Source organism: Solanum pennellii, chromosome 11 (genome assembly GCF_001406875.1).
Source record: "Solanum pennellii chromosome 11, SPENNV200".
In the NCBI taxonomy this organism is placed as follows: Eukaryota; Viridiplantae; Streptophyta; class Magnoliopsida; order Solanales; family Solanaceae; genus Solanum; species Solanum pennellii.
Window position 1 is genome coordinate 63,973,306 of NC_028647.1, and position 14,637 is coordinate 63,987,942.

The 14,637-nt window shown below is 24.9% G+C and overlaps 1 protein-coding gene across 1 annotated transcript; it reads right to left on the reverse strand.

Moving 5' to 3' along the window:
• Positions 1–7,509: 7,509 nt before the first annotated feature.
• Positions 7,510–12,952, reverse strand: LOC107003300 (UDP-xylose transporter 1). Its single transcript, XM_015201607.2, has 8 exons — positions 12,826–12,952; positions 11,705–11,825; positions 10,218–10,402; positions 9,947–10,014; positions 9,711–9,843; positions 8,764–8,925; positions 7,908–8,180; positions 7,510–7,702 (listed from the first exon to the last, which is right to left on the reverse strand). The coding sequence occupies exons 2-8, from the start codon at positions 11,823–11,825 to the stop codon at positions 7,625–7,627; spliced, it is 1,020 nt and encodes a 339-aa protein (XP_015057093.1). The 5' UTR covers positions 12,826–12,952; the 3' UTR covers positions 7,510–7,624.
• Positions 12,953–14,637: the final 1,685 nt, after the last annotated feature.

The window sequence follows — 14,637 nt, forward strand, 5'->3', positions numbered from 1 at the left end:
TTTTTGTGTATTATACGTGAGACAAAAGTTGGGCTGGCGAATGATGTATATATATGTTATTTGACGATTTTACCCTTTTGTTTTTTTTTTCAAAAAAAGTGTGATTGGTAATTAAGAGAATCTACAAAGTTACAAATTAAAGTATGAACATATATTGGAATCGTGTACGACAATAATCGCAAAATTAAAAGGGAAAAAAGGTCTGATATATCGTTTATATATATTCCTTGTTATAGATGAAGGATATATGTGAGCTTTTTTTATGACGGTAAAGATATGTGTAGATTATTTGTATAACTGTAAGGGTATAGGTAAGTTTCTTTTATAATAAGGGATATATTAACTCTAAATGATAAAGTTGAGGGATATATTAAACGATCAACTTTATTTATTGTTATTACGTCGTGACGAGGAGATACACAGATGATTCAGTGTGAAGGTGTAATAGGGAGAATTATCGAAGAAAGATGATTAAAAAGGATATTGTTTTAACTTATTGAGGAAATACTCTTCGATAAGAAATTGTGAAAGATATTGATTAAGATAGAATCTTGGTTAGTGATAGAAATGCATTGTCTTGTTGCTCGTCGAGATGAGTAGTCGTATTTGTTACTTTTATTTCTGCAATTATTATATCCTTCTTTTGTAGTATTGTCTATGTTGATTTTGTTATTATCTGTTATTTCTTATGTTGTGGACCATTGTTCCTTGAGTAGAGAACCCTTCGCGTATTTCATTTTATGAGATTATGTTGAATATGTTACGGATGTTATTGTATTATTTTTCCACTAAGTTTTCTTTATTTTACTCTCTTGGTATTGAAATTTATTGATCCGACTGATTTATATTTTTTGTCATATAAGAATCAGAATGAAATATCATAGTGTATTTAAAATAATACCCGATGTAATAACGCTGAAGAGAAATTGTACACTGTTATAAATACAAAGTAGTATACAGAAAACCTAAAACGTCGTTCTAGTTTCACAATTATTTTATGAAATCGCAGCCCGCTTATCAACAAATCATATAACATTGATTTACAAACACGAAACTTCACCAATAATAAATTGAAATTTTCAAAACAAACTCTAAAGTTCTCACACATAGCAAAACTAAAACATAATACATGAGATGCAAATTTAACATGTATTTTAATAAAATAACAAAAAATATAATAAAATAAATAAATTTCTCGACTTCTAATTCGAAATCTCAAATTTAAATCTTTTGAAGATTAATAATTCATTCTAAAATAAGGTATGGTACTAAGTCACATTATGCTCTACACGTGGGGTTGGAATCCTATATTGATTTTTCAAAGAAGAAAAAAAATAAAATTAATAAATTTTTAAGTTTAATACTCAAGGAATATATGTTGGATTAGTCAACTCAAGTCCAAATTATTTAGACTAACTCAATAATATAGAATAACTAATATGCATTACTCAAGTCCAAATTATTTATTCAAAAAAATTGTTGTAAAACTAAAATAAAATATAGGCCAAAAGGAGAAGACTTTATTTGATAAATATCTTCCTTTTTTTTTAATTTTAATTTATCGATTTTAATTTAAGTGATACGATTATATAATTAGACACAAGACTTAAAACAAAATATAATTTGAAACAAATCTTAAATATTTGTAGAGTTATAAGTTATTTTATTTAAATTAAAGTTAGATTTTAAAACTAAAATGTAAAACATCCAAATTAATTAATTAAAGCTAGTGGTGCAAAGATGACCATGCAAAACTCACTATGTAATTAAGAATTTAGTGGAAAAAGTCATAAATTATATTTTTTATTAAAAAAAAAAAAAAGTTTACCTAATGCCACCATAAAAAGAAAAACATCAAAGGTCCCATTTAAATTCAAAGTTTTGGAGTTGTTATTTGAAATAATTGTTTATTAAGTTGATATCATTATATTAATGTTAAATCTACAATATACTATTTCAAATTTGATAAATAATGTTAACGAGTTTCAAAAAAGAATCGAGCTATTTATAAAATTTTAGCTTTATTTTCATATTTTAAGTCAAAATTTCAAATATCATTTATCAATTTGTATTTTGAGTTTTTCTTTTCAAATATCAATCATACTGTTCAAACACTTAGAGGAGGTTCGGATCGGCTTGAAAATTGGTCATCTAGTTTTAAGTCAGTTTTTCACTTTCAAAAGTATTTAACAATTACTAAAAATAACTTAAAATTAAGTAAAAACTTGATATATTTAGGAAGTGTTTGTCAAATTAAAAAAACATCAAAAACCAAGAATAAATCTCCTCTCATTTTTTATATTTTGACTAAAAATTATTTAAGTTTAACTTTTTAATTTTAATTTTAAAACTTTTTTTTAAGCTAATTCAAACGGACTCGTACACTATGTTTGGATATTGTTATCAATTGTTTCATAATATATTATATTGTATTATTGTATTTTTATGATAGATACAATGTTTAGCTTGATTGTATTGTTTGTTGCTGTTTAATAACATTTTAATTATTTGGTTTGATTGTATCGTACTGTATTGTAATTCGTAAATTTACTAAAATATCCTTAATCATTTTAGGATAGGAGGTTTAACTAGAATTAGATTATATAAGGTAAAGGGTAAAATTGTATTTTAAAATATTATATAAAGATATAATTGAAAAAAAAATTAAGTAACAATGAGAACCATAGGAGGTTTGACTAGAATTAGATTATATAAGGTAAAGGGTAAAATTGTATTTTGAAATATTATATAAAGATATAATTGGAAAAAAAATTAAGTAACAATGAGAACACACTAAATCGGTTCTTTTATAAAATAGGGGGTTCCATACTTAACAATGAAATTTAACAATAAAATATAATACATTTTAAGTAACAATTAAAATAAATATTATAGATATAATAATAATACGATACAAATAATAGATAGTAATGATCCAAACAATGTGTCAGTGTTATGTCTTAATGGATTGGTTAAGTGGGTTATGCCAATATAAAATTTGAATTAAATATGTACTAGGTCAAGAATATTAGGTAAATCTAAAATAAAGTTATATATAGTATAATTATGGAATTGTCTCTCATATAAAAGGTGGATTGAAAACTATTATTTCAGAATAATTTGGATTCGTTTGAATTTTTTACATATTAAATTGAATTATTTATGTTGGGTTCTTGAATCTTTAAATTAAATTAATAGAATTTAAAATTTTCGATTTCAGAGTTTTTCAGGTTTTTTTGGGGGTTTTAGTTATTTTTCAGATTTTTTTTATAAAATATTTATACAAATATATAATTAAGTTGTAGTATAAATATTTCTTTAGTTTTATCAAAATATAATTATCTAAGATGTTTCTTAAAAAAATAACACAAATTATGATATGATTGATGAGATAAAGTATTCAACCAAAATAATAATGAAATCACATAAAACAAATAAATAAATCAAAATGAAAATGATCTTAATTTTAAAGTACCAAATCATGCCAAAAAAAGCTTAATAAGTATTAATTATATTACTAAATATATTTTTTTTTAAAATAAGTTATATATTTTAATCATCTAAACAAATATATAACTAAAAAAAAATCAACATTATTGTCATGATTAATATTTGAGTTGATTTTTTTACTAGCAATAGTATTGAATTAGCATTTGAGTTTTTGTTAGAGTTACTAATATCTATGGAATATATAATTGAACTATTCAAAATTTTAAGTCCAAATTGAAATGATATCTCGAAAGATAAAAATTATGAAACAGTGTAAGAGATATTTATCAATTATATCAAAATAAATACTTTTAAAAATTATATATATGATGTTGAATTGGTTTGGTCTCGAGTACACTTTTAAAAATTAAAACCAAATTAATCCAATACGATTGGATTTTTTCTTCAATATTAACCAAGTTAAACCAAATCACTAATTAATTTTTTTTCTTCAATTTGCGATCTGATGTAATTTTTGGTTCAATTTTGTTCATTCCTATTATTCACCTTACCAGACATTAACACTTTGTTTGGATCATTATTACCCATTGTTTCATAATTTATTGTATTGTATTATACTCTATTGTACTGTATTGTATGGTTAGATACAATGTTTGGGTAGACTGTATTGTTTGTTGTTGTTTAATAACATTTTAATTGTTTGGTTTGATCGTATCGTACTGTATTATAATTTATAAATTTACTAAAATATCCTAAATTATTCTAGGGTAGGAGGTTTGACTAGATTTAAATAATTAAGGTAAAGGTTAAAATAGTATTTTGAAATATTATGCAAAGATATAATTGGAAAAAGAAATTAAGTAACATTGGGAACACACCAAATTGGTTGTCCATAAAATAGGGGTTTTTCATTGTTACGTAACAACGAAATTTAACAATACAGTACAATACATTTTTAAGTAACAATCAAAACAAACATTGTAGGTATAGTAACGATCCAATACAATACAATAGATAACAATGATCCAAACATAGGATAAGGTAAAATGTTGAATAACTGATTTGAAATTGACTCCCGATCTTTTGAATATAAAATACATACATTTAGTTAAATTCGGAAAAATATGTATCATTCATCAAAAAAAAGAAATATGTATCATAATTCATAAATATAATAGAATCTTTCTATTATAATATTATACTCATTCTTTTGTGGAATTGAATTTTTATTATGTTATATATTTTTATAACAATAAAAAGATATTTAGAAATAAACGATGTTATTAAAAAAAAAAATTGTTCACATTAAATAATTTTATTCAAGAACATTGATATGCCACTTTCAAATGTCAATATAATTATAAATTATCCTACTTGCTTAAAGTTGACAAATATAATTTGGACTTTGCAAGTAAGCAAAAATTTGTATTTGTAACAATGGAGTACTTATTATAATACTCCGAGTGACGGTAAAATTCGAATTTAATATCTTTATTTACTTTGATATTATATTAAAATGAGATTATTTTATGTAAAAATTTAAATTAATATTTGATATTCATATTTTCTATTTAGATAAATTTTTACTTCGAATATTTAAATAAAATATTAATAAATATAAAAATTATTTATTGAACAAAGTAGGTGGGACCATCACGTAAATTCAAAGTCTATAAAGCACTTTTTTCTTTTTGCAATTTTTCCACTTTTGAGTGATGCTTTTTCTTCACTAATCATGATATTAATTATTATTTCCTTCATTTAAAATAAATAATATTTTCAATTTGAATATAAAATTACTTTTAAAGAAAGATACGAAAAAGATTAGTTAAATGAGATATTTTTTTTTGTGGGATTATCGTGATAATAGTGGTGATATTAGTTAAATGAGATAATTTTTATATTTTTTGGTGGGATTATCGTGATAATAGTGGTGGTGATAATAGTGGTTAAACAGGAGGGATCCGACGATAGTGATAGTGATGGCGGTGGTGGAGATTTAAATTAAATTTATTGATTCTTTGTTGATTAATTTTTTTTTATTATCATATAGTCAATCATCTAAATCAATTATCATTGTCAGAACTGACTTCATTCTCTAAATACTATTTGAAGATAACACCACTTTATTCCAACAACAATTATATATATATATATATATATCAGAAAAAACTTACAAAAAATCATCTAACTCAAGTGTTGATTTTTGTCACACCGTCGTCTTTTATCACTCACGATATTATCTTTCATCAATAATTATAACCATATTTTGGAATAATAGCGTTCAACTAGGTTTGTTTTCACCATTAAAATATTTATATTGAGAGCATGTAATCACTATACTGTTTCAGAGGTTTAATAATAGTTGCCCAATTTATAAAATTTATAAATAATTTATTATTTTATATCTATTTTATTCTTATAATGAAATACTATTTATTTCTTAATATTTAGATAACTTATAGTTAATAAAAGTGGTAAAGAAATTATTCTTCCATTTGTTATTTTTTGAAAGTATGTTAAATCAAATGAAAAACAAATATTATTAGATACTTTATAATTCATGTCGTAATCAACAAATGCTTATGCTTTGTCTACAATTTAAACAATATATATATATATTTTTTATCTAAGATAACTATATTTTAATTTTGTCAATTAGTGGTACAACTAACGTAATACAAAAGTAGTTGAAAATTAAAGAAATTAAATGAACGCAATTTATTACTATTTATTTGGGAGCACTATATTAATGGAATAAAGTGTGATTTTTATTATTATACGTGTCAAATGATCGCATTAAAATAAATAAATTAAGAATGTGTAATTGTTGGTTTAGTTTGATTTTAGTATTATTGATTTAATTTATTTATTTTTAACTTTTAAATATGTTAAATTAATAAGATAATTTTTTATCAATTTTCAGTTTACACTAAATCAATAGAATATTTTTTTTAATCAATTTTGATTCTTAATGATTTGATTTTTGGTTTAATTAATAAGAAAATATTTATAAAACTAAATGTATAACTTCTCTAATAAATTTGACATGACAAAACAAAAACGTAAGTTTGCAGATGCTCATAAAATAAAAACAATAACAACAAACATGAAAAGAACTACGCAAATATAACACAACAAGAATTTAAGAGGAACATAATTCTTACTTAAGGTTTTTACGTTTTGTATGACTTAAAATTGTAAAACTCCAAATTGATGTAAAGCATGAATTGAAGGCTAAAGAACAAACACAGTAACAAATAAGGTATTGCAATTGATATTTAGTATTTACGTACATGTAAAAACAGTAAATTACAACACTCTTCATAAGTCATCGATTTACCTAGTAATCTAATATTAAAAATCATACTAAACCGATAATTCATTTATTTTCTTATAAAATCATTAAAAATTTATTATTTTAATAACAATAAACAAATATATTTTTTTAATTTGATCGATTCGATTTTTAACCACCGCTAATTTGGATGAGTCAGGAATCTACGTGCTGACAAATTTGTAATATTCTTTATTAGACGTCAGCAGCCATTTAGATGCTTTTGGAAATTGAAAAGTTGACTCAACCGTTAATTTTCGTAAAAAATATTTAAAATAATATTTATATCGAATTATATATAAATATAATTTTATATATAACTTTTTAAATTTACATAACGTAACTTGAATTAATCATTTCTTGTTAGGTTGGTACTTTGAATTGGCAACAAACATAGAAATAATATTATTGACTAAAAACATTTAACAAGTCTTGCACGTTTGAGATTAATGGACTAAGGTTTTTGTGTACCTATATTCGATTTTGATGTTGTTATTTAATTTATTTTCAAAATATTTGCATCATGTATTCGTTTCAGTATAGCTTTAGATATTAAAATTTGGAATTAGTCTTGATATAGTCTGATTTTTGTATAAAGTTTCAAATGGTTGAATTTATATATATATATATATATATATATATATGTGTGTGTGTGATTTCAGTTATTTTATTTTAAACATTCATGAGCATGACTAAAGTTTAAATAAAAATGCTCCAAAAAATCGTACAAAATTAATTGAATTTCACTGATATATAACTGAAATTTAAACAAAAATAATCGAAATGAATGAACTTTACTTAGATCATCAAAAAACATCTTTATTTTAACCCTAAAATTTAAACAAGGGAGTTATTTTCTTTAACTTGTCCATTTTTCCCAGCTAGAAGTGGCGCAGTAGTATCTTTCTCTTTAACCTGACATGATAACAAAAACGTAACTTTAGCGACAATAAACAGTAGAGTTGAAAGAAAAAACAACCACTATGATGAAATTTCAAATTTCACAGATAAAACTCATGAATAGTCACGGAGTTTTATTTTCGGAATTTAACACTACATGACATTGGCTATCAAAAAAGTGATCGATAAACGTTATTTCCGCGGAGAAAAAAAAACTTACTTGGGCCATGGAGGAGTGGTCTCCAACTTGTTTTCTTTTTGTTTCATGGACACAAAAATAGGAATATAATCCCATTCCAATAATTGCCACAAGAATTCCAATAATATTTCTTGAAGTGAAAGGATCATGCAATAATGTATAGCCAAATCCAAGAACCAAACATGTCTTAAGGTGACCTAACACTTGATATGTAACTGGTGATGTCTTTCCAATAACTAAAAATGTGCTGAAATTTACTGATACAGCAATCAAACATGATAACACAATAAATCCCTACATTTGAGAACACAAAAAAAAAAATGATTAGTGTACGAACGAGATATTCAGCAATAAGAAAACAAGAAAATGATTGAATAGATAAACTCTCGAGGATGATTTCAGATCTGTCGAATGTAGACACCAATCTTGAATTTAGAATTAGTAAGTCCGATAATAGTTGTTTTTCAGTATTTGTAAACAATGCAAAAGTGTCCTATTTTAAAAAATAACACTAATAAATTTAGCTAGTATAATCAATGTATAAACGCTAATTATACAGTTATTTGTATTTGATATACACTTGTTATACATTAGGTATATACTTATGTCTGCTTCAAAAAGGTTTCGACTAAATAGTTTTACTAGGTGCTTCGACATGAATTGAATGATATATGAAAAAAAAAGAGTAGTATTTCAAATTGAATATGAAAAATATTGTTTAAAAATTGAAGCTGCGTTTAGACATGCATTTCGAATTTGAATTACTCATCTTCAACAAATAACCAAAAAAAAAAAAAACTCATTTTCTAATGTATGACCAAAAAATATATATATTTTTTTAAAAAAGATTAAGAAAATGTGAGTAGTGTTTTCTTACCACAACAATAGGAGAATATTTGTAGGCAAAAACACTTTGTTTGGTGAGAAATTGATCCACCACAGGCCCACTAACAAATAGTATAGCTGCTTGAAATGGGGCTGATTGATACAATAATTGTGTAGATGAAATATTGAGTCTCTTTTGAATTGTGTTTGTAAGCTAAATTGGAGAGTTAAGGTCAAATTATGAAAAAAACAATGTTACTTTTATAATAAGAAAATCTATACCATATGATATAAATTCATGAGATTTATATCCTGAAAATAAGATAAATCGAAATAATATAACTTGCAGTAATATATACATACATAACAATTTTGTTACTTTTATATATAATGTAACTGAGATGAGGTTCAGGTGAATCCCTTTGCACTTTTGACTTCCTTTTAGCTACACTATAAGCTAGGATAGGTTCCACCGTTATAGTTACATGTTTCATAAAACTCGACTAATAACTTCGGGAAAAGGATACAATGAGATTCGAATCTATATCACTAGAGTGAGGGTTTAGACAACTCGTCATCTAAGCTACACCACCGTTATATATATGTAGCTTTATGTAATATGTACAAATAGCCTATTCAGAACTCAGTAAACAAAAAAAAGTTATGATTCAATCATTTTCATGCTTTTTTGTTAAGTAACATGAGCACCTGGGGAGACGCTGTTGGCGGGGCAGAAGCACTCTTAACTGGGGGGAATACTTTCTATTCGGCCTTCGATTCGATGATACCTGTCTCGTTGTGGTAGAATAGTACTCCAATATACTAAAAGCTTTATTAATACGTAGAAATAATCTATTTAGAACTCAGTAAGCAAAGAAGTCATGATTCAGAATTCATACACTAAAAATCTTGAATTCGCGACTGTCAGTAATATATATATATATGTCAAATCGAAATAAATATTCGAGGCAAAGTAGAGATATATGATGAGAAGGATACAATTTGTCCAACACAAGTTGTAACAATGGCCAAAAGGGAGAGAATTGTTCCAACAAAATTGAGTTGAAGATCAGTAATAGAAGCAATGCCAACTCCAATAAGTAGAATGAATAATGCAAACTTAATATTTTGGCTGCAAATAAGTTTAAAAAAAATAAATAAAACAATTATTAATGAACCAAAAAAGAGTACTAATTTTTATATTTTTAATAAATATTAAATAATAATAAATTTACCTAAATTGTTTTTTCAAGAAAAGGGTTTCTACTAATACTGTAAAAGGTATAATTGCTAGCTTTGTCATCTGCAAACACAACATAATAATCATACAAAGAAATGTTAGGAGCCTTATTTTTATTTTTCTTGCTATCTCAATGAACCTTTTCGATTATCGATTAAAGATTTTTTTTAACAAACTGAAAATTATGTGAAAAGATATTTGACTGATGTAACTATATATAATTCGATCGATTTTAATGTATTATATTATATTATATTATATTATACCTGGTAGAAGCCAATGGAATTAAATCCAAGGCTAAGATTGAGAAAGCCAATAGATACACCATTTAATATGCCAAAGAGCATCACAGTCTTCATGTCAATGGGCTTATTCTCAAAAAAATTGAATTTGAGTGCCACATGAAGTGTGCAATAAGTGACCATTAGATGCCAACTTGTTAATGTTGTGGCTAAAATAATAACAAAAAAAAAACATTACTAAACAATGAAAAATAAATAAATAAATAAATGATAATGAATATGTATGGATATTAGCATTTTGAGTCCCACAAATATCAACAAAATTTATTCTTAGGTTGTTAAAATTACTGGTACAATAAATCAAGCTATGTTATTTGAACTTTTTAAAAATATTAACATACACGTGTCAGATCGATAGGCAGCATCATTGTCAGTTTTGAAAAGACCGAGCAACATAACATTTTAACATTCTGTTAGTTGACGAGATCAAATGCATTTTTAGATCCCTCAAACTCATGACTAATTTAAAAAAATTATTAAGTTTTAAATTATTTAATTAAAATTTCATGAAGAGATCAAAACACATTTCGATTGATTGAAGGTTAATCAGATATGTTTACTGAAATATTAGAAGGATCAAAATTAAAATTTATCGATAATTAAAAAAAAAGTGTAATTATCCCATTTTAAATAACACAACTAACTTTTTAGGTATGCCAACTAATATTTCTTTTATATTTGCATGTTATATAATCATAAGATTATACCTATTTAATTTTTTATTGATAAAAAAATTTCTACCAAATGCTTGAAGTGCAAGTGAGAGGAAAATGAAATATTACCAAAGGGAAAACTAAGATTACTCATCTAATAACAAATTATTAAAAGTCTAAATCAATCGATTATCGACGTATTATATTAAATTTGTATTGATAATTCATATAATTTTAAAAACACTCCAAATATCATGTATTTCCTATATAAAGAGATTATATATGTTTTTTTTTATATATATTTCGATTGGTCAAAGATTAGTTAACTATATGTATTTAACGATATTATAAGAATTAAAATCAGAATTTATTAATAATCGCGAAATAAAAAGTGGAATCATCCCATATTAGAGAATCCAACTAACTTTTTAGGTATGCAACAACTAAGATATGTTTTTATATTATGCATGTTATTTTATTGAAAGTTTGGTAAGTACTATGATAAAATTATACCTTTTTAATTAAATAGAATATTCATTAAATTTCATAATGTAATGACCTTGTATACTGATCTTATTCTTACTTGAAGGAGATAGTCATACTATTCTCGATAAACTCTTGATATAAGTAAAGCATTTTCGAAAAGAAAAATATAAAAGTACAGAAGACTGAAATTTTACTTATATCAAGAGTAATCACAACTAAGTAATGCAATAACAAAAGCATAAAAAACAACACATAATAATAAGTATCGAAAAATTATAAAAAAATTTTTATTAAATAAAAATGAAATATTACCAAAAGGAAAACCAAGATTACTCATCAAGGCTTTATTGCAAATAACAATGGAAACTGATGATGCCACTGATAGAAACAATGCTCCCACCACACCCAACTGAAAACTTGTCATTTCTCCCATCTTCATCAACCATAAAATAAAATTTAAAAAAATTAGAAGAATATTTTTTTTGGGGATAATATATAATTTATCATACTCTAAAACTATATATAATAATAATAATATAATCGAAGTAACAAATCATCATCGGGCATCGAGGGTTATGATGGGATTGTATATGAGATCGCTCTATTCTAAGCCAGACCATCGGACATCGAGGGTTATGGTGGGATGTATATGAGATCGCTCTATTCTAAGCCAGAGGTCTAGGGTTCTAGACGCTTTTGAGAATGAAAAAATCTATATAAGGAGTTTTTCCCTTTATAATCGTACATGACGTGAATCTGAATTAATCAAATGAGTTTCAAATACTCGATGATCAATGTTTTTGTACTAATTATAAATATTCTTTTTGGGAAAAGGTGAATGAACCTAAATGATCTAATGGAGTCAATATAAAAACAAAGAACATTGAACTTGTGAAATTTATATAAGCTAATAACTTAATGTCTGCAAAAACAAAAACAAAAAAAAAATTAAAAAAATTGTATATCTATGTATACAATGACTAATTACTAAAAGAACTCGATTTTCTTTTTCAATGAAATTTTTGATTCTATATCTTTTATGACATTAATTTCTATAAGAACATTCATCATATATTCACGATCTGATTAGAAGTATATTTTGACAAAACTAAGAAACTTAAGTGAAAAATGACCATTTTCCCCTTATACGATAGATGTTCGCGTTCATCATGACTTTACACATTTTCAATTTCCGTCTAAACGAACATAATCACTCAATAGGAAGACCATAGAAAAAAAGAACATCCATCGGACATTTACATTCTTTTAGTAGTGTATACTTCAACAATATCGAAGAACCAAACTCATTATTGTAACAAAAAAAATATTTATAAATTTTCAATGTCTGTTTTAACTAACATAATTCATGTAAAACACGAATAGAAAGACAAACACAACATGGAATTGATTAACAAAAAAATGTAATTCATTACCTCTTCAAAATTGTGATGATGTTTGATTATACAACAAAAAATTGAAGAAATAAAATGATATATTTTTTTTTCTTTTGTTGGGTGTGGAATTGAATGAAAATATATAGGTGCTATATATATATATATATTCGTTAATTTTAGTTGTGTGTTTGGTTTTCAAAGGCCTAACGGTTTTTATAAGCAAAGCAATTATTATTTGACTTACTTTAGGTTAACAAATTAATATTTTACTACTATGGTTGAAGGAATCTTAATATTTTCATAACGATGATTTTCAGGTCAGTTTATACGTATTTCAAGATTAATATACATAATAACCACTTTTATGGTTCATTATTTAGAAATTGACCACTTTTTAAAATTAGAACAGTCGCCATCTTATTTGATGTTTAAAATAAAAAGTTGATTAGATTTCGGATCATGCGTCTAGTTTTGAAAAAAATATTCAACATAATATACGAAAAGTGATATATCAAATGGTATAAATACGTCTGTACTTTGATTATTTTATCAGATATTTAGACATTAACAAAAAATTTCTTTTATATTAATTAAGATATTGGGCAAAACAATATTTTTTTAAAAATATTTTATAATAAAGGTTGTGCATGTATTAGTACTTTTTTTTTCTTCCAATTTTTAATTTTTTAAAAACTAATACATGTATTAGTCTTTACTTAACCTCTAAATAGATCTCCTAACAAGAAACTTTATACAATTAACATGTCAATGACATGGTTTTATTTTTAATACATTTAAACCTAACAATGAATTAGTTAAATATGAAGTTTAATTAGTCCAAAATTAAATAATTCTTAATTATTTTTCCTTTTTTTGAATTACACTGAGTGAGTGAGTTATATTTTATTTTTAAAAAATTGTTGGCTCACCTAATTAGGAAATAAATAATTAAGTCTTAATACAGAAGCCAGAAAGGTGAAATGAACATTTCAATAATATTTGACAATGTACCTTCCAATACAATGTGTTTGGTGAGAATATAAAACTTTAATTTTACTCCAAATATGAGAAATAATTCAACCATGGGTGGTTCGGATATTTTATCTGTTTTTATTTAACTCGTTTTCGATCCTCTTAAATTCAATCTGACTTGTTCGTTTACTATTTCTACCTAAAACCAAAGCTCATAGCAAAAAAAGAAGGAAAAAAAGTAATTTTTACGCTATTTGTTAAGCCAAAGGTCTGTCGTACGAATCATACCGCGTACATACCACTCTCCCGACTTATAAAATTCTACTTACAAAATTACGCTCGACTTGTTATTATTGTTGTTACTCCCACTCATTAAATTTTGGAAAAATACTACGACGTGATAATAATAAAACAAGACAAGTTATACATACATGTTTATGCAATATACATTGATTATACACTTATTAGTTATTATATACGTTTTTATATATTGAGTATATATCGACGATAACTACATATGGTTACGAAAGGTGTGTGAATTATTATTTTAGGGCAACTTTCACATATAGCAAACAAAAAATTCATATTTGTATGTTATAGCAAACTTTGCATAATTGCGCTCCATAGCAAACATAAAACTGTATAATTCGCTATACATATACAAGTGTATAATTCGCTGGCCTGAATTGTATAATTCGCTGGCCTATTTCGCTGCAATTGTATAATTCGCTATCCTATTTCACTGCAATTGTATAATGCACAATTGTATAATTCACTGCCTATTTCGCTGCAATATTAAGTGTATAGCAAGAAGATATATGTTTTTCTCTCGCTTTATACAAAAACAGAAACACAATATATACACTTCTGTTGTATAAA